Here is a 22,473-nt window from a genome sequence, read left to right as displayed (position 1 = left end):
GTGGCAACATATCGATCTCCAGGAGCTTATGTATTCTACCATCATTATTACAGTCGTATTATAATTGTTACAGTAGTATACATTAAAAATTAAATTAGACAATGTACTGAGAGTTTGGTAACGAGCCTGTGTTAACAGTTCAGTGGAGCGATCAATAAGTGAAATGAATCCTAAGAAATGTAGATAAGAAGAGCAAACAGGTGTAAACCACGGAAGATAAACACTGGAGAGAGCGAGTGTAGTGTGATGACCATAGTGAAACAGAATGAGCACATCAACACCCGCCTGGGTGCGTAACCAGTGTTTCTCAATGCTGCAAGATTCTTTTAAAGCGTTTTGCAACTGTGTGTTGCAGCCTTGCGAGAGTGGAGGAGCACTTGCCTCACGCACTCGTCCAGGCTCCGTTGATTCACTCTGGACTTCAAGGTACATCTTTTATTACTCAACACTCTAGACACACATTGAGGTAGCACCGCTCTAGGTTCCTAAGAAGATCCTCGATATAGTTTATTTGATCCTCAGTTCTTTATCAGATGTACACACCTCCCCTCAACCCACCTCCCATCTTACTTTCAACCTCCGTTAAGTAGCTACCGACCACCGTTCATCCTAGACCAGCTCCCTGGCAAACACTTGACTTTACCATGGTTAATGTGTTTAGTTTGCTAAGAGCTGCTGCTGCAGCAGCAGCAACTGTGGATCAGGTGTTGCTGCGGCTGGCACCAACCACACCGCTACATGTAGCCGACTCCTTAACTAGGGAGGGAGGGGAAAGAAAGATGGAGAGGAGGCGTGCGTGTGTGTGTGATGGATGGTGCGTGATTGAGTAGCGTGCGGGCGGTTGGTTGAGATATATAGTCGTCATGGGAAGCTGGTAGGCAATATTTGAAACTTAAAGATTTCCTTCCAGCAGGGCTGAAGTTACTCTTTGTTGAACATAAGATGAGCACTCTATTCTAGCCTCACACTTAGGGGGCATCATTGTAAAACTTGAAGAGGGCTAAAGTGGCTGGTAGAGGGGGGGGGAGGATAGTCCGCCACCCATCCCCTACGTCACGGCGTTATGTTGTTTAACGGTAATTTCCTGCTTGTGTTATGCAGATTGTTCCGTGAAGCTCGGTTCATGCTTAATTGTGCCTCCTGCACTTGACTGCACTAATGACTGCTAATGATCCATAGTTACTGTTGACTGTGAAGGCTGAGTACCCATTGTTGGTGGTGGGGACGGCTGCCCTCTCAGGTTCTTGCAGATGCTCGTCCCCGGAAGTGTGGTGCTGGTGTCTGGTGATGGTGATTGTGTATCGCTTGTGCTTGCAAGGGTTTGATTTATTGTTTCTGGCTTCTCTAAATTCTTACCGAGAAGTTTTACTGATTCCTGGTCTCCAGGGCCATATCATATCTACTGTGTATTATGTTTACCTCCAACATTTCCTCATCTGGAGCCTTGCACTTACAACCCTCAGGAAAAAAAAATATTTCTTGGTATCGCTATGGCTCGTCAGCGTCGTTAGCTACAATCTTAAACAATTTATCCTTGTGGAATTTATCTATTTTGTACATCATGATGTTTCCCTTGGCTTTACTCTAGTGATGTTAGAATTTCTTATGTCGTTACTTAGTCCATCCCCTCAGTTACTGCACCAGTCTCGTTGTAAACCTTTGGATATTCTCTAGTTTATATATGGTTGATCAAGTAGGGAGTCCATGCCGGCGCCACATACCTTACGATGGTCCTGACGTACGTTATCTGTAATGTCTTAAATGAATCTGTATTAAGCATCCTAGAAACAGTAATTAGGTTAGCTAGTTTTGCATAACTTATTACACGGTTGACGGGCACTTGTGGCGGTGTGCCTGGAGAAATGCTTACTCCTAGATCTTTATCTTTGCTCGTTATTTGCAGCATCACTTCTCCCAGGTTGTATTCCGTGTCCAGTCTTCTCACTCTTCCACCTTAATATGTTTGCAGTGTTCTTGTGGCCTCTCCTTCCTTAGCTTTTTTTTCAGTAATGTAACGTTATACTACAGTCATCACCATCGCTACCATTACTACCATTACCGCCACCACCATCCTCACCACCACCATCCTCACCACCACCACCATTATTGTCATCATTACCACCACCATCACCGCCATCACCATCACCACCATTATTGCCGTCATTACCACCACCATTATTATTGCCATTATTACCACCACCATTATTATTGCCATCATTACCACTCAATATCGATATCTAATTTCTGGCCGATGCCTAATGAGAATGTTTATTGCACAATTAGTATTTAACACAGAAAGGTTAAATATTAACTTAATTAGCCTGTTGTATTACTTACAATCGAAAAGTTGCTTTAACAACCTGTGTGTGTGTGTGTGTGTGTGTGTGTGTGTGTGTGTGTGTGTGTGTGTAACCCACACAACGTAAGGTAATATGTCATTTTTTATATTTCTGAGCACAGGTGTAATAATACAAAGGTACCCGCCGTTTTTTCACCGATACCTTAAAAATGGCCGATACCGATACTTGGCACATCCCTACTCGATATTGGTATCACCATCACCACTATCATCACTGCCCTGCCATTATCATTATCAGTTTTCTCATCACCCATCACCATTACCTACCACCACAATGATCAACAATCATACCTCTTAAATTCACGTAGTTACAATAACAGTACTGCAGACTACAGTAAAATTTAAGTCTGGCTTGGATAATGTTGTGTGTGGTGTTGAAATTCCCAGGTGAATGATATAGTTGTTTATCTACCAGAGTCTACCTCAAACACTACACTCTGGCAGTTATCTACCAGAGTCTACCTCAAACACTACACTCTGGCAGTTATCTACCAGAGTCTACCTCAAACACTACACTCTGGCAGTTATCTACCAGAATCAACCTCAAGCACTACACTCTGGCAGTTATCTACCAGAGTCTACCTCAAACACTACACTCTGGTAGTTATCTGCCAGAGTCTACCTCAAACACTACACTCTGGCAGTTATCTACCAGTCAACCTCAAGCACTACACTCTGGCAGTTATCTACCAGTCAACCTCAAGCACTACACTCTGGCAGTTATCTACCAGTCAACCTCAAGCACTACACTCTGGCAGTTGTTTATCTTCCTGAGTCAACCTCCAACACTGGCAGTGTTTTCCACTTGTTGCTGTTTATTCCCTCCTCTGTGTCATGTACCATATGTACATTGTAATCACCAAGGCTCCCAACACTGACCCAGGTGGCACACCACTCACAATGGCTTGTCATTTCGATTTCTCCATTAATGCAAATTCTTTTGCCTATCAAGCCGGTCGGACATACCGCTACCCAGGAGATAATTTATCTTATTCCATGTGCTGCTACTTTCTTAATCGGTTTTCTGTATGGAACTAGCGGAAAAAGGTTAGCAATTCGTAAGGCAAGAACACCCCTTTGAGATTCTTAGCTCAGATTGTCTTTGAATTGCATCAGCAGTTACTGATTCCATCAATTTTCCCACACTAGAGAGTTAGGCTGATCAGTCTATAATTTAAAGCTAAGGACCTGTCTCCCGATTTGTAAATGAATATCACATTTTCCATTTTCCATTTATCCGGTATACTTGTTTGGAGAGACTAGCTGATGTTTTGGTGAGTTCCTCTCTACATTCCTTCAGAACTCTTTGAAAACAGCTCATTAGGGCCCGGTGACTTGTTTAGCTTCAGTCTATCTAGTTGTTGAGAACCATGTCACCAGTGACTGTTACTGCATTATTTATTTTCGTTCTGACATATAATTATTAATTTCGGGAATTTCGTTTGTGTCCTCATGTGTAAAAAAACAGAAGAAATCAATGTTGAAAATAGTACACATTTCTTTTTACCTAACAGTAAGCTGACCTGAGCTACCTTTTTGAGACTCCTTTTTTCCTAATACTTCCCTATACCTGAAGAAAACTTAGGATTGGTCATTGATTCTCTCGTAACTTTTGCGTGTTAAGATTTCGTTAACCCGTTTATATTATGTTTTGGCTTGTTTCTTTTTCTTTACTTCTCTCTTACATTGAATGTATTGTTTAGTAAAGTGACCATCATCTCTTTTGTTTGGCCTATAAATACCTTCATTTTCACCCAAGAAATGTTTGAGTTTATTGTTAATCCATTTAACGTCATTCATGTTGGATTTAAATTCTCTATTAGGTATGCATGCAGCTTAACCAGCTTGTACAGAGCTGTGGAAAATGTTATATTGGCAGCCATCACCACTACCTATCCAGTCTCCCTCACGATAGTAACTAGTCATGCTTCCCCCAGTCTAACTTCATCCTTCAGTCTCATAATCTACAGAGCAAAAATTGGGTTATCGTTAATAAGGTAATTTCATGACATTAAAGCTAAGTGAATTGTGATTACTTTCCCCAAGCTCTTCTTGAACCTTAAGATTACCTATCAGAGAATCCTTGTTTGCCAGAACCAAGTCCAGCAAGTTATTTCCTCTAGTTGGTTCTGACACACTGTTTTAAACAGCAGTCCTGGACCACTTAAAGAAAGTCGCCAGACTTTAGATTACCTTACAAATTGCTCCAATTCATTTGGCTAAAGTTAAAATCGCCCTTGAAAACTACCTTTTCGTTTCCAGACACCTGAGCAGTTTCGTCCCAAAGATGTTTATTGTGGTCATTATCGAGGTTTGGAGGTCTGTAAATCACGCTTTTCGAGATACTACAGCTGGACAGATTCCGTGTCTGTCCTTCCACCTTTATAAAGTTTCTGAGGCATTTTATAAACTGTATTCTACCATTAACATATACACGTCACACTGATGCAGTTAGCTGCCACATTCACCACGTGTGGATGGCAATCCGTACTAGCTGGAGAGCGAATGAGGGAATAGTGTGAGTGGAGGCTTAAATCTTTTGATTGTAGAGACGTTAGGCTACAGACTGAGTTAATGTATTTATCAATGGGTGTGCGCATTTATTGATCAGCATGCCCTATACACAGGAATACTATAGAAGGGGACGTAGTAGTACAACCTTTTATTGGAACAACGTGTCTTTCCGTGTAGAGTTTAATCAAGTCATAAAACTGTTGATCAGGCTTTACACCAAGCGAAAGAGCTGAACAGGCACTGTGATTCCATCAGTATGTAAATAAATACACATAGGCACAGTTAAAGACATTAAGACAACTTATAACCACTAGTGGCAACATGTTTTCTGAAATGTCTGATTGTGCCTGTTTGTGTTAATCTGAGCGAAAAGTCTTGTTTTTATAATTTCCGGCAATATGTCAGTTAGATACGACACTTTGATTTTTTTTACATAATTTTTGCCATTTTTTTTACACATTACCGTTGCAATATTTCCCAGGACACGACTCTGCAAGGTTAGGATAGGGAGAGGAAGAGAAACGTCCCATACTAGATGTAGCTGTCGGGTTCCTAAGCACTTAGAGGGTGGTAGGCAGGTCTCTGAACACTGGAGGGGTGGCCAACTTGGGTGGTCAATTACCTGGAGGTTATTCCGGGGATCAACGCCCCCGCGGCCCGGTCCATGACCAGGCCTCCCGATGGATCAGGGCCTGATCAACTAGGCTGTTACTGCTGGCCGCACGCAGTCCAACGTACGAGCCACAGCCCGGCTGATCCGGCACCGACTTTAGGTATCTGTCCAGCTCTCTCTTGAAGGCAGCCAGGGATTGGCAATTCCCCTAATGCTTGATGGGAGGCTGTTGAACAGTCTAGGGCCCCGGACACATGGTGTTTTCCCTTAGTGTACCAATGGCGCCCCTACTTTTAATTGGGGGCATTTTGCATCGCCTGCCCAGTCTTTTACTTTCGTAGGGAGTGATTTGTGTGTGCAGATTTGGGACCATTCCTTCCAGGATTTTCCAAGTGTAGATTATGATGTATCTCTCCCTCCTGCGTTCCAACGAGTACAAGTCAAGTGCTTCCAAGCGTTCCCAGTAGTTAAGGTGCTTGACAGAACTTACACGTGCAGTAAAGGATCTCTGTACACTCTCTAGATCTGCGATTTCACCTGCTTTGAACAGAGATGTTAATGTACAGCAGTATTCCAGCCTAGAGAGAACAAGTGATTTGAAAAGGATCATCATTGGCTTGGCATCTCTCGTTTTGAAAGTTCTCATTATCCATCCTATCATTTTCTTTGCACTTGCGATCGTGGCACTGTTGTGATCCTTGAAAGTGAGATCCTCAGACATTACTACTCCCAGGTCCCTTACATTATTTTTTCGCTCTATTGTATGGCCAGAGTCTGTAGTGTACTCTGTTCTAGTTATTATCTCCTCCAGTTTTCCATAACGGAGTAGTTTTAATTTGTCCTCAATGAACATCATATTGTTTACCGTTGCCCACTGGAAAACTTTGTTTATATCTTCTTGGAGGTTAACCGCGTCCTCAGCAGATGACAGCCTCATGCAGATCCTAGTATCATCCGCAAAGGATGATACGGTGCTGTGATGTATATCTCTGTCTGATATGAGGATAAGGAATAAGATGGGGGTGAGTACTGTACCTTGTGGAGCAGAGCTCTTCACTATAGCAGCCTCCGGTCTGTCAGCATCCTTGATAAGCTGTCATTGGTTTATGATTACATCTGACACCTTTATAGCTCACAGCTGACAACGGTTTGGGTGGGAGTTGGGGTGGTGGTGGGATGGGGGCGGGTTGAAGCCTAACTTGGTATGTCATCTTAATAAACCCCATTTGGAAAAGAAAGCTGAAGCTCTCCTCTACTCACATTGGTCTGCTAAAATAGGCTTTAGAGTGGTACCATAATGTACAGATAGCTCACAGGTTTAAGTTTTCTTTTGCAAAGTAGGGTTGAATTATAATTTACCTGTGTGTGGTTGTATGTGTGTTAATTACTACACTTGTTATTTTAGCATGTGATGAATACTGTGTAGTCTACTTATGAGTAATATGTTGTGTTGTTTTTGCAGCGGACTTGTACCTGTCCCCGGTAGAAACCTACTGTGAGAATATCGACTACCATATCTTCAACGAGGACAGCGACACATCACAGTTCACCGAGGACGAGATGGTCAGACTCCGTAAGTACCCACATTATATTGCTACTGTTTCTCCTCCTCCTCCTCCTCCTCCTCATCCTCCAGCAACAGTACTCCCTGACTTCCAGGGGTCATCATTGGTTTGCGTGGTGCTTGTGCGCGCACTAACTAGTCCTAGTTATCTATGTTAGGTAAGGGAGTTAGGGTCTTATAACTTAGATGGTAATACAGTGGAGTAACACGAGTAGTTTAATATAGACAAGATGGCTGTAACGCACGTCATCCTTTCAGTTCCAGCTCTCCTATAAGTGCCATTTGTCCATTAATGTATGGTATATTTACCCCCTCCCATTTCCACCCAATTTTTATGCCGGCAGTGGTCAGAGTAGAGGGTGGGGAGAGAGCCTTCTGTTTTTTATCATTGATTCATACACGTAAATACACGTTAGTCCTATGTAAGTAGTAGTAAATAACAGTACTTAGCAGATTGCCTCGGTGTGAACTTCAAAGTTTCCTGCTGGCAGTCTTTTCTATGTACCCGATATAATCGTCTTAGGAAATAGGATACAAACTATATAAATAGTTAATGGAACACAGTCATTATTACTGAGCCGTGCAATACTTCCCAGTTTCAAGTTTGTCAGGCACTTCTCAGCTAGTGGTAGAATTGTATATTATCTAGGTAAAAGAAACATATATACTGATTGAGACGTTTATTGAGGAAACGTTTCGCCACGAGAGACGTCTTTGTTAATGTAATATAGATAGATCTCGTGTGTATACATTTATATCTAGGCTCCCTGCCTTAGCTGTGCTCTGCACATGCGCAGGGCACAGCCAAGGCTTGGGCAGGGAGCCTAGCTGTAAATGTATACATAGGAGATTTATCTATATTACACTGTTAAAACCTTCAGTCCTGATTAGGAAACATTTCCTTAATGTCTTGAGGGTGAACCTGTCTTCTACGTACAAGTTGTAGGTGTCAACATACCTGTTACACCCATTCCGTATTGATTTAATATATCTATAATGGTGCTTAAATAATGCAAGAAGGAACTTGGTAAACCATTAGGTAATCTCTCTTATTAAATCATTCTCATCTTGGCAGATAAGTGGTAGTGGAAATAGTAATACGAAGCCTGACCTTAATAATGGTTATATTATTGAGATCATTATTAACGGATGCAATTCTGACTTGATGAGTGATGGTAATGAATAATGATCAATATTAACCCACATGGAGACAGAAGCACGGGAGATTAATTGATCTGTATATTTCGACCTCCTCCGGGGATCCTCATCTGCTGAAGAGGATCTCAGAAGGGGGTCGAAATATACAGATAATTAATCTTCTGAGTTTGTTTCCATGTGGGTTATTACTGGCATTAAATAAATATTAATAATCTTTGTCTACAAATACATGATTTAACTTGCACTTTAGCGATTCATATTGAATAATTCTCCTCGTGATTTTCAAGCGGTTTTTCTTGCCGAAACAAATTTCTGTTTTATAGACATTTGTAACGGTAAACAAGAATATGGACTACGACTTTGTTTGGCAGTGTGTGAGGTCTTTGATAACCATCCACACACAACAAAAATGATGAAAGAGGGGAGAGACACTGGTGGAGAGGAAACTATCATTTGGAACAAGGCGTGGCTCACTAATAAGCAAGAGTTTGCATAAATGGGGTCAAATCGGAATGGGAACTGGTGACAAGTTAGGGTTCCCCCAGGGGTCAGTGTTCGGTCCCTTGTTTATAATCTGTAATATATAAACCAACCCCCCCTTACACACACACGTACATTCGTCGTGCCGAATACAACCTAATTTAAGTAAATTTTTCTCTTATACGTTTAAAGGTATATTGTTGCATTTATGTTAATGTAAAAAATAATAATTTTGTATCAAAAGAATCTTAGAAAACTTGCCTAATCTTGTTATAACAAGCGTAATTTAATTTAGCCTAATCAAACTAAATATATTTTAGATAAGTCTACAATAATTTAATAAAAAAAAACACAATGAAATATATTTTTTTCGTTAGGCTCAGAATGATTTTTGTGAAATTATTGCATACACAAATTTTCCCATGCCTTATTCCGCAAAAAAAGCGTTGCTATTTAATCCAAAATAGCAAGTTTTACCTGTTCGGCACGATATATATATATATATATATATATATATATATATATATATATATATATATATATATATATATATATATATATATATATATATATATATATTGCCATTTCCTTGGCAAATTAAATAGCTTAGTCCATTCTGTAAATTTTACTGTTGAATTTGAAGAAAATAACTCATTGCCTTTTCTAGATGTTTTAATTATTAAGGGTAATAATGAATTCAAATTTAAAATTTACAGAAAACCTACAAATAACTGTTCCTATGTCCACTATTATTCTTCCCATCAAGATGGAGTTAAACTGTTTTCTCATCAATGTTTTTGAGAGCCTTACGTATTTTTAGTCCAGAGTTCATAGATGAGGAAATATCCAAAATTTATGAAATAGGTAATGATTTGAAATACCCGAGAAATGTAATTGATAAATCTTTTAAAGTTGCTAGAAACACTTTTTACAATCCAAAAAGGGACAACCAGCCTTATTCAACTAAAAATATGTTGGTTCTCCCTTACCATGAAAACTTGGTTGATATGCCTTCTCTTCTTAAGAATTTTAATAATAAAGTTGCATTAAAAATCTTGATAGAGTAAAAAAAACTTTTGATAAAGAATTCCCCCCAAAATGCTGATGGATGTGTGTATAAGATTCCTTGTAAAATTTGCGATAAAGTTTATTACGGTCAAACTGGTAAAAATCTCGAACTAAGATTAAAACAACATAAATATAGCATTAGAACTGGACAAGATTCCAATGCTATATTTATTCATGTAAGAGATTTTAACCATCCAATTGATTTTCAAAAAGTTGAGAAAGTAGTATCAAGCAAGTCCATGGTCGACAGGAATATAATTGAATCTTGTTTCATAAAAAGCAGTTTTGACAATAATATGAATAGTTCCTTTGGTTTATATAAATTAGATCCATTTATAATTAATAGAATTTGGGAAGAATTTAATAATACATTGGGCAAATAATTTTTTAAATTTCTTATTTCTTGGGTAGAATACTTTGTTGGTGGGTTGTGTGAAGGACCTGTCTAGTTTGGCCGGCGGGCCTGCTGTCTCGAGTCAGGTGTTTCTTTGTTGTGGGATCTGATAGTGACGTGTGGGCTACCCCTTTATATACCTTCCTTTGATGCTTTACTTTCATTGTTCCTTGATAATGTGAGTAGTCACGAAAGCGCTTGGAACTTCTCTATTCTTTCACAGTGATTGTTTTGCATATAATATATATATATATATATATATATATATATATATATATATATATATATATATATATATATATATATATATATATATATATTAATATTGAAAAAAAATAAATTTGAGAACGTAGAGTAAGGTGACTGATGCAGTTCACTGTGGACGAACCACAGTCCTAATGAAACAAAATTTATCGCGGCACTCATAAACTAGTAAATAATAAACAACTAATCAAACCGGACTCGATATACACTGGGTTTTTTGGTTTGAATAAATCTTTAATTACGGCACCAACGCTGTCAGTTAAACTAATGGACTGCTAGAGTTTATACCAAGAAATATGAGTAATATTAACAGAGGTATCAGTAAAATAAACAGGTATAAATAACAAAAATGTAAGTAACATTGATAAATCGATGACAAGGTATATTTACACTGTGTACTATTGTTACATTCACGGTTTATAATATCCACAAGTTGATGAATAAGACACGTATAACACCAGGGTTGTAGTAAATGTCTTATTAATCCTTATTTATTGTACTTATGAAAATCATTCAGATGATGATGGCGGATTTAATCATTAAGTCAAGAAGTTTTCCCAGGAATAAGAACAACTCGACAATATTTGAAACTATTAGTGGAAGATCGCCACGAGTATACTGGATGTAAATAAGATGCTTCAAATATTTAACAGAGAGACAGCTTTCAGTAATTTGGACTTGACAGGGGCATAAAGCACTGATTGGTAGTAATGATGTAGAGACGAATGGAACAAACTGGCGAGTAATGCTATGATCACTAACACATGGTTAGTGATCATGTATCCGGGTGTGAGTATAACGTGCCTAGCAAGAGTAACTTTACTGGAAAAATGATGTTGATGTAGGAAATATAATATAATATACTCTGCAAGGCGGTGTATATTTGGTGTATGTGATGGCAGGTTATACTAGTAATGGTGGAGAAGGTTGCAAGCCTCAGCTGCAGGCTGTAATGGCTCCTGGGTAAAAGTGACGCCAATAACTTTCTCCATTCCTCCACTCCATGTAGACTTTTCTTTCCCTGCGGATGTTAACAAAAAAAGTGTGAACAAAAACAAAATTCTCCTGTTTTGTCATTTCATTCAGTGAAGGAGGAGGAATAAGTATAAAAGTTTTTCCTTGGCAATTGTTTGGGTGTTGGTGGTGACCTTGTTTGTCACCACCTGCACCAACCCACCCTCACATTACATCGTTGTGTCAGTGGGTGGTTGGTGGTGACCTTGTTTGTCACCACCTGCACCAACCCACCCTCACATTACATCGTTGTGTCAGTGGGTGGTTGGTGGTGGCCTTGTTTGTCACCACCTGCACCAACCCACCCTCACATTACATCGTTGTGTCAGTGGGTGGTTGGTGGTGGCCTTGTTTGTCACCACCTGCACCAACCCACCCTCACATTACATCGTTGTGTCAGTGGGTGGTTGGTGGTGGCCTTGTTTGTCACCACCTGCACCAACCCACCCTCACATTACATCGTTGTGTCAGTGGGTGGTTGGTGGTGGCCTTGTTTGTCACCACCTGCACCAACCCACCCTCACATTACATCGTTGTGTCAGTGGGTGGTTGGTGGTGGCCTTGTTTGTCACCACCTGCACCAACCCACCCTCACATTACATCGTTGTGTCAGTGGGTGGTTGGTGGTGGCCTTGTTTGTCACCACCTGCACCAACCCACCCTCACATTACATCGTTGTGTCAGTGGGTGGTTGGTGGTGGCCTTGTTTGTCACCACCTGCACCAACCCACCCTCACATTACATCGTTGTGTCAGTGGGTGGTTGGTGGTGGCCTTGTTTGTCACCACCTGCACCAAACCACCCTCACATTACATCGTTGTGTCAGTGGGTGGTTGGTGGTGGCCTTGTTTGTCACCACCTGCACCAACCCACCCTCACATTACATCGTTGTGTCAGTGGGTGGTTGGTGGTGGCCTTGTTTGTCACCACCTGCACCAAACCACCCTCACATTACATCGTTGTGTCAGTGGGTGGTTGGTGGTGGCCTTGTTTGTCACCACCTGCACCAACCCACCCTCACATTACATCGTTGTGTCAGTGGGTGGTTGGTGGTGGCCTTGTTTGTCACCACCTGCACCAAACCACCCTCACATTACATCGTTGTGTCAGTGGGTGGTTGGTGGTGGCCTTGTTTGTCACCACCTGCACCAACCCACCCTCACATTACATCGTTGTGTCAGTGGGTGGTTGGTGGTGGCCTTGTTTGTCACCACCTGCACCAAACCACCCTCACATTACATCGTTGTGTCAGTGGGTGGTTGGTGGTGGCCTTGTTTGTCACCACCTGCACCAACCCACCCTCACATTACATCGTTGTGTCAGTGGGTGGTTGGTGGTGGCCTTGTTTGTCACCACCTGCACCAAACCACCCTCACATTACATCGTTGTGTCAGTTGGTGGTTGGTGGTGGCCTTGTTTGTCACCACCTGCACCAACCCACCCTCACATTACATCGTTGTGTCAGTGGGTGGTTGGTGGTGGCCTTGTTTGTCACCACCTGCACCAAACCACCCTCACATTACATCGTTGTGTCAGTGGGTGGTTGGTGGTGGCCTTGTTTGTCACCACCTGCACCAACCCACCCTCACATTACATCGTTGTGTCAGTGGGTGGTTGGTGGTGGCCTTGTTTGTCACCACCTGCACCAACCCACCCTCACATTACATCGTTGTGTCAGTGGGTGGTTGGTGGTGGCCTTGTTTGTCACCACCTGCACCAACCCACCCTCACATTACATCGTTGTGTCAGTGGGTGGTTGGTGGTGGCCTTGTTTGTCACCACCTGCACCAACCCACCCTCACATTACATCGTTGTGTCAGTGGGTGGTTGGTGGTGGCCTTGTTTGTCACCACCTGCACCAACCCACCCTCACATTACATCGTTGTGTCAGTGGGTGGTTGGTGGTGGCCTTGTTTGTCACCACCTGCACCAAACCACCCTCACATTACATCGTTGTGTCAGTGGGTGGTTGGTGGTGGCCTTGTTTGTCACCACCTGCACCAACCCACCCTCACATTACATCGTTGTGTCAGTGGGTGGTTGGTGGTGGCCTTGTTTGTCACCACCTGCACCAACCCACCCTCACATTACATCGTTGTGTCAGTGGGTGGTTGGTGGTGGCCTTGTTTGTCACCACCTGCACCAACCCACCCTCACATTACATCGTTGTGTCAGTGGGTGGTTGGTGGTGGCCTTGTTTGTCACCACCTGCACCAACCCACCCTCACATTACATCGTTGTGTCAGTGGGTGGTTGGCGGTGACCTTGTTTGTCACCTCCTGCACCAACCCACCCTCACATTATATCGTTGTCAGTGGATGGTTGGTGGTGACCTTGTTTGTCACCTCCTGCACCAACCCACCCTCACATTATATCGTTGTCAGTGGATGGTTGGTGGTGACCTTGTTTGTCACCTCCTGCACCAACACACCCTCACATTATATCGTTGTCAGTGGATGGTTGGTGGTGACCTTGTTTGTCACCACCTGCACCAACCCACCCTCACATTATATCGTTGTCAGTGGATGGTTGGTAGTGATCTTGTTTGTCACCACCTGCACCAACACACCCTCACATTACATCATTTATTTTCTTACGCACTGCTTGGCTTCAGTTTGTCATCGTTCACTGATTTTGTATTTTTTTAGTTATATAGTTATTTTTCTTTATATTGTAACTTTAACATCAGCAAGCATATATATATATATATATATATATATATATATATATATATATATATATATATATATATATATATATATATATATATATATATATATATATATATATATTGCATGTATGTATAGGTTCGTGAAGGTTACTTGAAGACAGTCAGTTGAGGAACATGTCTGGCATCAGTATGTCGCCATCAAAATGAGTTAAAACATCACGTTCGTTCTTCAGGTGTTTGTGAGGACCGGCTGCCGTCTTCCATTATAATGCCTTGTCAAATCCGGTTGTGTACATCTTCCCCTGGGTAGAGGGCTGAGTTATGGTAGTGAATGACTCTTGGCACAATCATTAATGTTCTAGAATACGTATCAGGAGTTTTTTTTCACTACCTTTTTAAACATCTCACTGCACTCGTACACAGCGCGTGCTGCATGACTGCTTCCTAAAATCCCTCACTCTTCCACCTCTGTGATTTCCTCTGTGATCAAAGTTTCCTCTCAGGAGCATTTATGCGTGTGGTCTCCTGTTTCACGTGCTTGTATTATACTATCTACCATTCTGTTTAAAAGAAATAATTTTTCTTTCTACACTACTTTTTTCGTAATTGTTTCCTCCTTGTTAATACTGTATTTGTTAAGCCTCCTCTTTTTTTTTTTTACCCTTTACACTAAAGCACCTGGCCCCTGGTTCTGGTACTTCCCATGTCGAAAAGTCTAATCATTACTTACCCCTCAAGGAAGGTTCCTTGATGTTGGTGAGGGGCTCTTGATTTAGGGAATTGGATCTGTGCTCCAGTTCCCCGAATTAAGCCTGAATGCCTTCCACATCCCCCCCCCCAGGCGCTGTATAATCCTCCGGGTTTAGCGCTTCCCCCTTGATTATAATAATAATAATAATAATCATTACTTACCTTGTCTACACCTCTGAAGATCTTGTATTCATTCTTCTGTTGATACGAGATTCAGCTCGTAGTTCGTCCCTCGATTTCAAGGTTGATCTAGCGCCAAGCCTCTGAACATTCTTAGTGGAATCAAGGAGGTGCTGCACACTCGAGGCTTGCTTTATATAGTTATCAACAACAGCCTCGATAGTTGGTGAAGGGTATGCTTTAGTTTCCTCACTTATTTTCTGATACTGATGCTACTTGGTGTAGCTAATATTAAAGATATTACTTTAGTGTGATGTCTACACCGACGTAGTCTTCCACGTTTGGAATTTGAAACAGTTATATTATTTTTGATATGAGTTTGAACTCTAACAGCCACTTACCACATCATTACTGTCCCTACAGTTGCTCCTTATTAGTATACTTTACAGTCTTTCATATAAATGAGAATCAATATGGTCGTAATATGAACATATATGTTCCCTCACTGGTCTTGTTTCATGACGCTCTGTGCAGTTCGTTCTTGTAGCGCCAGTGATACTAATGTAGAGGTCTAAGCACAAGTATCTCCACCAAGTGCCAGATCAACCAGTCTGTGATGGATATACGAGCCATTGACCCGCCAACAGTAACAGCCTGGTTAACCAGGCAAGCACCAGACAAGCCTGGCGGGAATAGAAAAATTCACGTTGTTAACTCTACTAAAATTAGGTAATAGTAATAAGGACTTATTCTGGTTAGTAACATTTTGTTAAAACCTTGAATAACTACACCATACCTGGAGTTTACCTGGAGAGAGTTCCGGGGGTCAACGCCCCCGCGGCCCGGTCTGTGACCAGGCCTCCTTGTAAACTGTACAACTTAACCATTTAAACATATCTTCCCGCCTGTTCTGTCCAGCTGGATTTTCCCTCGATCTGTTGTAAAACAAGTTTATCTTTAAACTTGTGTTTCTGATGTTTTGTAGTATATTGCCCGACCACCAGATACTCAGTGGTTTAGTTGATCATCTCCGTGATCTTCCAAGGTATAAATTGTAGGAATACTGGTGTTTTTGTGGAGTGTTACACATATCGTGAATGTATAGCTGAAACAGGTTTCCAAGTACTGTCCTTGAGGTTAATATATTGGGCAGTTTTAAAGATAAATATAAGTGTTGTGTGTGACCTGCCAGTCATGAGTCAGTAGGCCTACTATAGTGAGCCTTTATTCTTGTTTCGTTGATGGACGCGCACGCGCGCCTGTAGGGCAGGAATGTAGTCTTGGCCTCAGCGAGGTCAACAGCTGTAAAAACAGAACCAGGACGGCAGTGCCCCGCCCATCACGATCCAGTGCCACACCCCACCCGTGTTCACGCATTGCCAGTTGGAAGGGGGGCAGGAGGGGGTACTAAGGATTAGTAAGTTTATTTACGCACAGGTACACACATATACAATTGTCATACATAGTGCAAATTACCTAGGATATCTTTTTATTAAATCAAACTGGATATATCAGCAGTGTGCTGCTACCTTACTGTGTATGATGGTTCCATTGTGGGACCAAGAGCTAGCTATGTTTGTCTCACATTCTGTAGCACAGGATGAATTATATACCTCATGTCAAACCTGAGCTGGAATATCACCAAGCATTCCGCTACTGGTTCATTACTTGTGATAACTTCAAAGCTTCCGCTGGAACAGATCTGGAGTTACTATTACATGGGAATTAACCTCTCTCAGGATGGCCTGTCTCACACTTGGAATAAAATTTATGAAATAGGTTTAAGTGAGAAAAGTTATTCTGGACGAGTGAGAATTAGGCGGGGAGGAGTAGGGTGGGGATGGTAGGTGGGTTGGAGGGTGGATGGTGGGGATGGTAGGTGGGTTGGAGGGTGGATGGTGGGGTTGACTACCTGATCAATTATTCTTCACGGTAAGCGCCTCCGCAACCAGCGTCAACTTTCATAACTAATCATCTCTCTCTTTTTCGCACCGGATGTGAAACTCACCTGGACCGGAAATACAAACTCAACAGTGATTGTCCACCATACTTCTCACATTACTCTTAAAAAAAGAACCATTTGACTCGCAAAATCGTAATAACACGATTGCAAACACCCAGGGTACGGGTGGGGGTTCAGAACCCCTGATGAGTGAGTCGTAAAACCCAGGTCAGTGCGTAAGCCATCTCTTGAGTTTTTCCACTCACTTCCTATGGGTCCCTAAGGTGTCTTTCACTGTGGATATGGCGATTTCGTTGACTTTCATACAGGGATCTCTAACAGCCATGTTAGAGAGGATGCCAACAGGGAGGCCTGGTCTAGGACCGGGCCACGGGGTCGATGACCCTCAAAACCACCCACAAGTAAACTACAGGTATCCTTGCGGCTAATTTGAGCGAGCAATATCTAACCATTCTCTCTCATGCTTTGATTTATCTTTGTGTATCCATGTATGTGCTTGACCAGGTAGATGGCTCCGCATAGGGTTCGTATACTCATGAATGGTGGCATAAAATGCCCCCAATTAAAAGTAGGGGCGCCATTGGTACACTAAGGGAAAACACCATAAATGGCCGGGGCCCAAGACTGTTCAACAGCCTCCCATCAAGCATTAGGGGAATTGCCAATAAACCCCTGGCTGCCTTCAAGAGAGAGCTGGACAGATACCTAAAGTCAGTGCCGGATCAGCCGGGCTGTGGCTCGTACGTTGGACTGCGTGCGGCCAGCAGTAACAGCCTAGTTGATCAGGCCCTGATCCATCGGGAGGCCTGGTCATGGACCGGGCCGCGGGGGCGTTGATCCCCAGAATAGCCTCCAGGTAACCTCCAGGTTCGTGTCTAGTTACGATCATGTGCCAGATGCGGTTTTTACCCCGAGATCATTTTCATTTATTGATATTCAGAGCTGATCCTCCCAGGTTTTACTGTGTATCCAGTCTACCTTCAACCTCTCCAGTCTGCATGACCTTGACTGTGTTTGCATTGAGGTATGCATGTTCTTGTCATACAGACAGGTAGCACGTAAACCTTTTACAACATTAGTTATTATCGCCTCGGCCACCGCCTGTTGTTGCTGTTGTTGCTCGTGCTTCAACTGCTGCTGCTGTTATTGCTCGTACTGCTGCTGATATTGTTGAAACAGTTGGTGATAGCTGCTTGACACACATTCCAGCAGAGTCTTCGCCATATCCGGAAGCTGGATGTCTGTGGGTGTTGTTCTCTGCTTGGTGGACGTGTTAGGCAGTAATGATGCCCTTCCTTCCGCTCAAGCTTCACCATAATTTCCATAATCCAGTCTCTCAAATTGTTCAGCTGAATAATGCATTTCTAGAAGCAGTTCACTTCACTTTGGAAAATGCTCGTCTTAGGTTACCAAGTATTCCAAACTCCTATTTCTACTTTAATTACCGGAGGTCTGGCGGCCAGGTCATTTATGTGATTGGCATACACAACTGCGGGTCACTAGCAGCAGCAGCAAGAAGAAAATCTACCTTCATGCCGGGCTGCTAATGTAAGAGAACTCTTAAAAATTGATCACAGACATGTCAGTTTGTATGAGGCCACCTGTGGTCCCTTATATGCTTTCCCAATCTTTGATGTCAGGGCTTCCTCGTGTACATAAGAACACCAGGAAGTTAACCTGACGGAGACATGGAAGGGGCAAGTGGTGTAAAGTACTGGTGAGGTGACGCTGAGATATTGCGTGCACTACTGGTCACTCAGTAGGTTGAGCATTGCCTGCTCTGCTATACCTGGCTCCTGCTGGCTGCTACCTCAAGTGTCCCAGTGACCCACACCACCACCAATGACATCACTGTAAGCGCTCTACTCACCAGGTGCCCTGTAACTACGCCCTTCCTGTTAGGTTCTAGTACCAAGGATAATAACTGACATTTCCTATCTTAGTTTTAACAATCTTATTTTCACGACTAAACTAGATATCAGGAGCTGGAAAATATATACAAAATCTATAAGACACCTAAAAGTCTCATTGCACTTGGAATGCACTCGCTGGAACGAAGGAGAGATACCTGATAATATAGCTAGAAAAATACTGAAATTTAAGTAACTAATCAGTATACTGTTATTACCTACTAGAGTGAGAGGAAGTATAGATAGATTCGGGTGAAAAGCAGAGGTACAATAGGCAGAATTAGAGAACAGTGGTTCAACCTCTGTGGTCCAAGACTTTTCATCCTTCTACCAGCCCATGTAAGAAATATTGCCACAAAAAAAAAAGTGTAAAGAGGAACCTTTATTTATTTCTACAGGTAATGCCGAGTCAGCCATGTTATAATTTTAGACCTGCAGGCTAGGGTCTATAACAGCCTGGTTGACCAGGCAGTCAAGAAGAAAGTATAGCCTGAGGCTGGGCTGCGAGAGTAGAACGGTGGAAAGCGGTCAGAAGTATGTTGTGGTGGTGGCGACGACGCAGTTCTTCACAGTGTAGAATTATAACGGTGTTGTGCTGTTCATTGTTGTTAGTTACTGTTGATGGTTGGTAGCGAGCATCACGGCGGCAGGTACTTATACGGGACTCACTGTTTCTCCTTGAAGGTAGTTGAGCCCTAGCTCCTGGACTCACCTTACATAAGAACATAACGAAGGAACACTGCAGCAGGCCTACTGGCCCATGCGAGGCAGGTCCAAGTCTCCTACCGGCTTAAGCCAATGCACCCAACCTAGTCAGGTCAGGTCACCTTGACTTAAGGGAGGAACACGGCAACCGACCTGGTAGCACAAGCTAATCAGGTCCAACTCACACCCACCCACATCCACTCATGTATTTATCCAACCTATTTTTAAAGCTACACAACGTTCTGGCCTCTATAACTGTACTTGGGAGTTTGTTCCACTCATCCACAACTCTATTACCAAACCAGTACGTTCCTATATCCTTCCTGAATCTGAATTTTTCTAACTTAAAACCATTGCTGCGAGTCCTGTCTAGGCTAGATATTTTCAGCACACTATTTACATCCCCTTTATTTATTCCTGTCTTCCATTTATACACCTCAATCATATCCCCCCTAATTCTACGTCTTTCTAGAGAGTGCAGATTCAGGGCCCTTAGTCTATCCTCATAGGGAAGGTTTCTGATACATGGGATCAACTTTGTCATCCTCCTTTGTACATTTTCCAGAGCATTTATATCCATTCTGTAATACGGTGACCAAAACTGTGCAGCATAATCTAAATGAGGCCTAACCAAGGATGTATAGAGTTGAAGAACAACCTGAGGACTCCTATTATTTATGCTTCTTGATATGAAGCCAAGGATTCTATTAGCTTTATTGCGAACACTTATGCACTGTTGTTTTGGTTTCAGATTACTGCTAACCAGAACTCCTAAATCTTTTTCGCAATCCGTAATATTAAGATCTACATTATTTAGTTTATATGTGGCACGGTTATTGTCCTGTCCAACATTTAGAACTTTGCATTTGTCTATATTAAACTGCATCTGCCACCTCTCCGACCACTGCATCAGTCTATTCAAATCTTCCTGGAGTGCTCTAATGTCCTCGTCAGAATGAATTCGACGGCCTATTTTGGTGTCATCGGCAAACTTGCTGATGTCGCTCTTTATGCCCTCATCTATGTCGTTTATGTATATTGTGAACAGCAGGGGGCCCAACACTGACCCCTGTGGAACACCGCTCGTGACGCTTCCCCACTCTGATTTCTCCCCATTTATGCAAACTCTCTGCTGCCTATTTGTCAACCATGCCTCTATCCAGGAAAAAATTTCTCCTTCTATTCCATGTGCCTTAATTTTCCTCAATAGTCTCTGATGTGGGACCCTGTCAAAAGCCTTACTGAAGTCCATATACACAATATCATATTCATTGCCATGATCTACCTCCTCAAATACCTTAGTGAAAAAAGTTAATAAATTCGTAAGGCAGGAACGCCCCTTTGTAAAACCATGCTGAGATTCGTTGATTAATTTATGCTTTTCAAGGTGGCTACGAACTGCCTCGGCAATTATTGATTCCATAAATTTTCCCACTATGGAGGTTAGGCTTATTGGTCTATAGTTCGAAGCTAAGGACCTGTCACCTGCTTTGAAAATAGGTATCACATTTGCCATTTTCCACTTATCTGGCACCATGCCAGTTTGTAGTGATATGTTGAAAAGATTAGCCAAAGGTTTGCTAAGCTCCTCTTTACATTCCTTTAGAACCCTTGCATACAGTTCATCAGGGCCTGGGGATTTGTTAGGTTTTAATTTATCTATTTGCCTAAGGACCATGTCACTTGTGACCCTAATCGTGCACAGTTTATAATCGTCCTGTTCCACATAATTTATCATTTCTGGAATATCGCTGGTATCCTCCTGTGTAAAAACTGAGAGGAAGTATGTGTTAAAACTTCTACACATTTACTTATCACTGTCAGTGAGCTGACCCGAGGAACTTTTGAGTGGACCTATCTTGTCCCTGATCTTACTTCTGTATACCTGAAAGAATCCTTTTGGGTTAGTCTTCGAATCTCTTGTAACTTTAACCTCATAATCTCTTCTTGCTTTTCTAATTCCTTTTTTTATTTCTCTCTTTAACTGAATATATCGATTTCTTAATTGCCCCTCCCCTCTTTTGATTTGCCTATATATGCCTCTCTTTTGACCAATTAGATATTTTAATCTATTGTTCATCCATTTAGGATCATTTTTGTTTGATCTGATTTCCCTATTTGGAACATAATTTGACTGAGCAGCTAGAACTATGCCCTGGAAAGCGTCATATCGGCAACCATCACCACCTACCTGACCCTTAGTCAGGTCATTCCAGTTCAGCCCACCTAAGTAATTTTTCAGTCCTATGAAATCAGCCAAGCGGAAGTCAGGGACAGAGACTTGATTGCCATTATTAGGGGATTTCCATGATATATTAAAACTGAGTGATTTGTGATCACTTTCCCCAAGCTCATCATTAACCTCAAGATTATTAATTAGTGTTTCCCTACTGGCAAGAACCAAGTCAAGGAGGTTATTTCCCCTAGTTGGCTCTGTCACAAACTGTTTTAAAAAACAATCCTGGATCGTATCAAGAAAGTCACCTGACTCTAAATTTCCTGTCAAATTGCTCCAGTCAATCTGTCTATAGTTGAAATCTCCCATTAGCACAACATTTTTGTATGTAGATGCCTTACGAATTTCGTCCCATAGAAGTTTACTGCACTCCCTATCAAGATTTGGGGCCCTGTAAATCACACCCAAAATTAGTTTTTCTCGGCCCTCGAGAAGCTGTAACTAAACAGATTCAGTGGCTGATGCTTCTAATTTAATATCTTGTCTAACACAACAATTTAAATTGTCTCTGACATACATCGCTACTCCACCACCTTTCCTGTTGACCCTGTCAGTGTGGAATAATTTATAGCCTTGTATGTGACATTCAGAGGGCATCTCGCTATCTTTCAGATTGAGCCAGGTCTCTGTTATAGCAATAATATCTATGTTTCCTGCACTTGCAATTAATCTTAGCTCATCTATCTTATT

General features: G+C 42.0%; 1 protein-coding gene across 2 annotated transcripts in view; it reads left to right on the top strand.

Annotated features, from left to right (window-relative positions):
- Positions 1–22,473, top strand: part of LOC128684206 (transmembrane protein 114) — a 234,444-nt gene that overhangs the window by 120,870 nt on the left and 91,101 nt on the right. For both annotated transcript variants that reach the window (XM_070094466.1, XM_070094457.1), the window contains exon 3: positions 6,949–7,059. In XM_070094466.1, coding sequence (XP_069950567.1) covers positions 6,949–7,059 — 111 coding nt within the window. The remainder of the gene's footprint in view (positions 1–6,948; positions 7,060–22,473) is intronic.

The sequence above is a fragment of the Cherax quadricarinatus genome, chromosome 4 (genome assembly GCF_038502225.1).
Source record: "Cherax quadricarinatus isolate ZL_2023a chromosome 4, ASM3850222v1, whole genome shotgun sequence".
In the NCBI taxonomy this organism is placed as follows: Eukaryota; Metazoa; Arthropoda; class Malacostraca; order Decapoda; family Parastacidae; genus Cherax; species Cherax quadricarinatus.
Note: the sequence above shows the minus strand (reverse complement) of the source record. Positions and strands in the feature narration are given on the sequence as shown.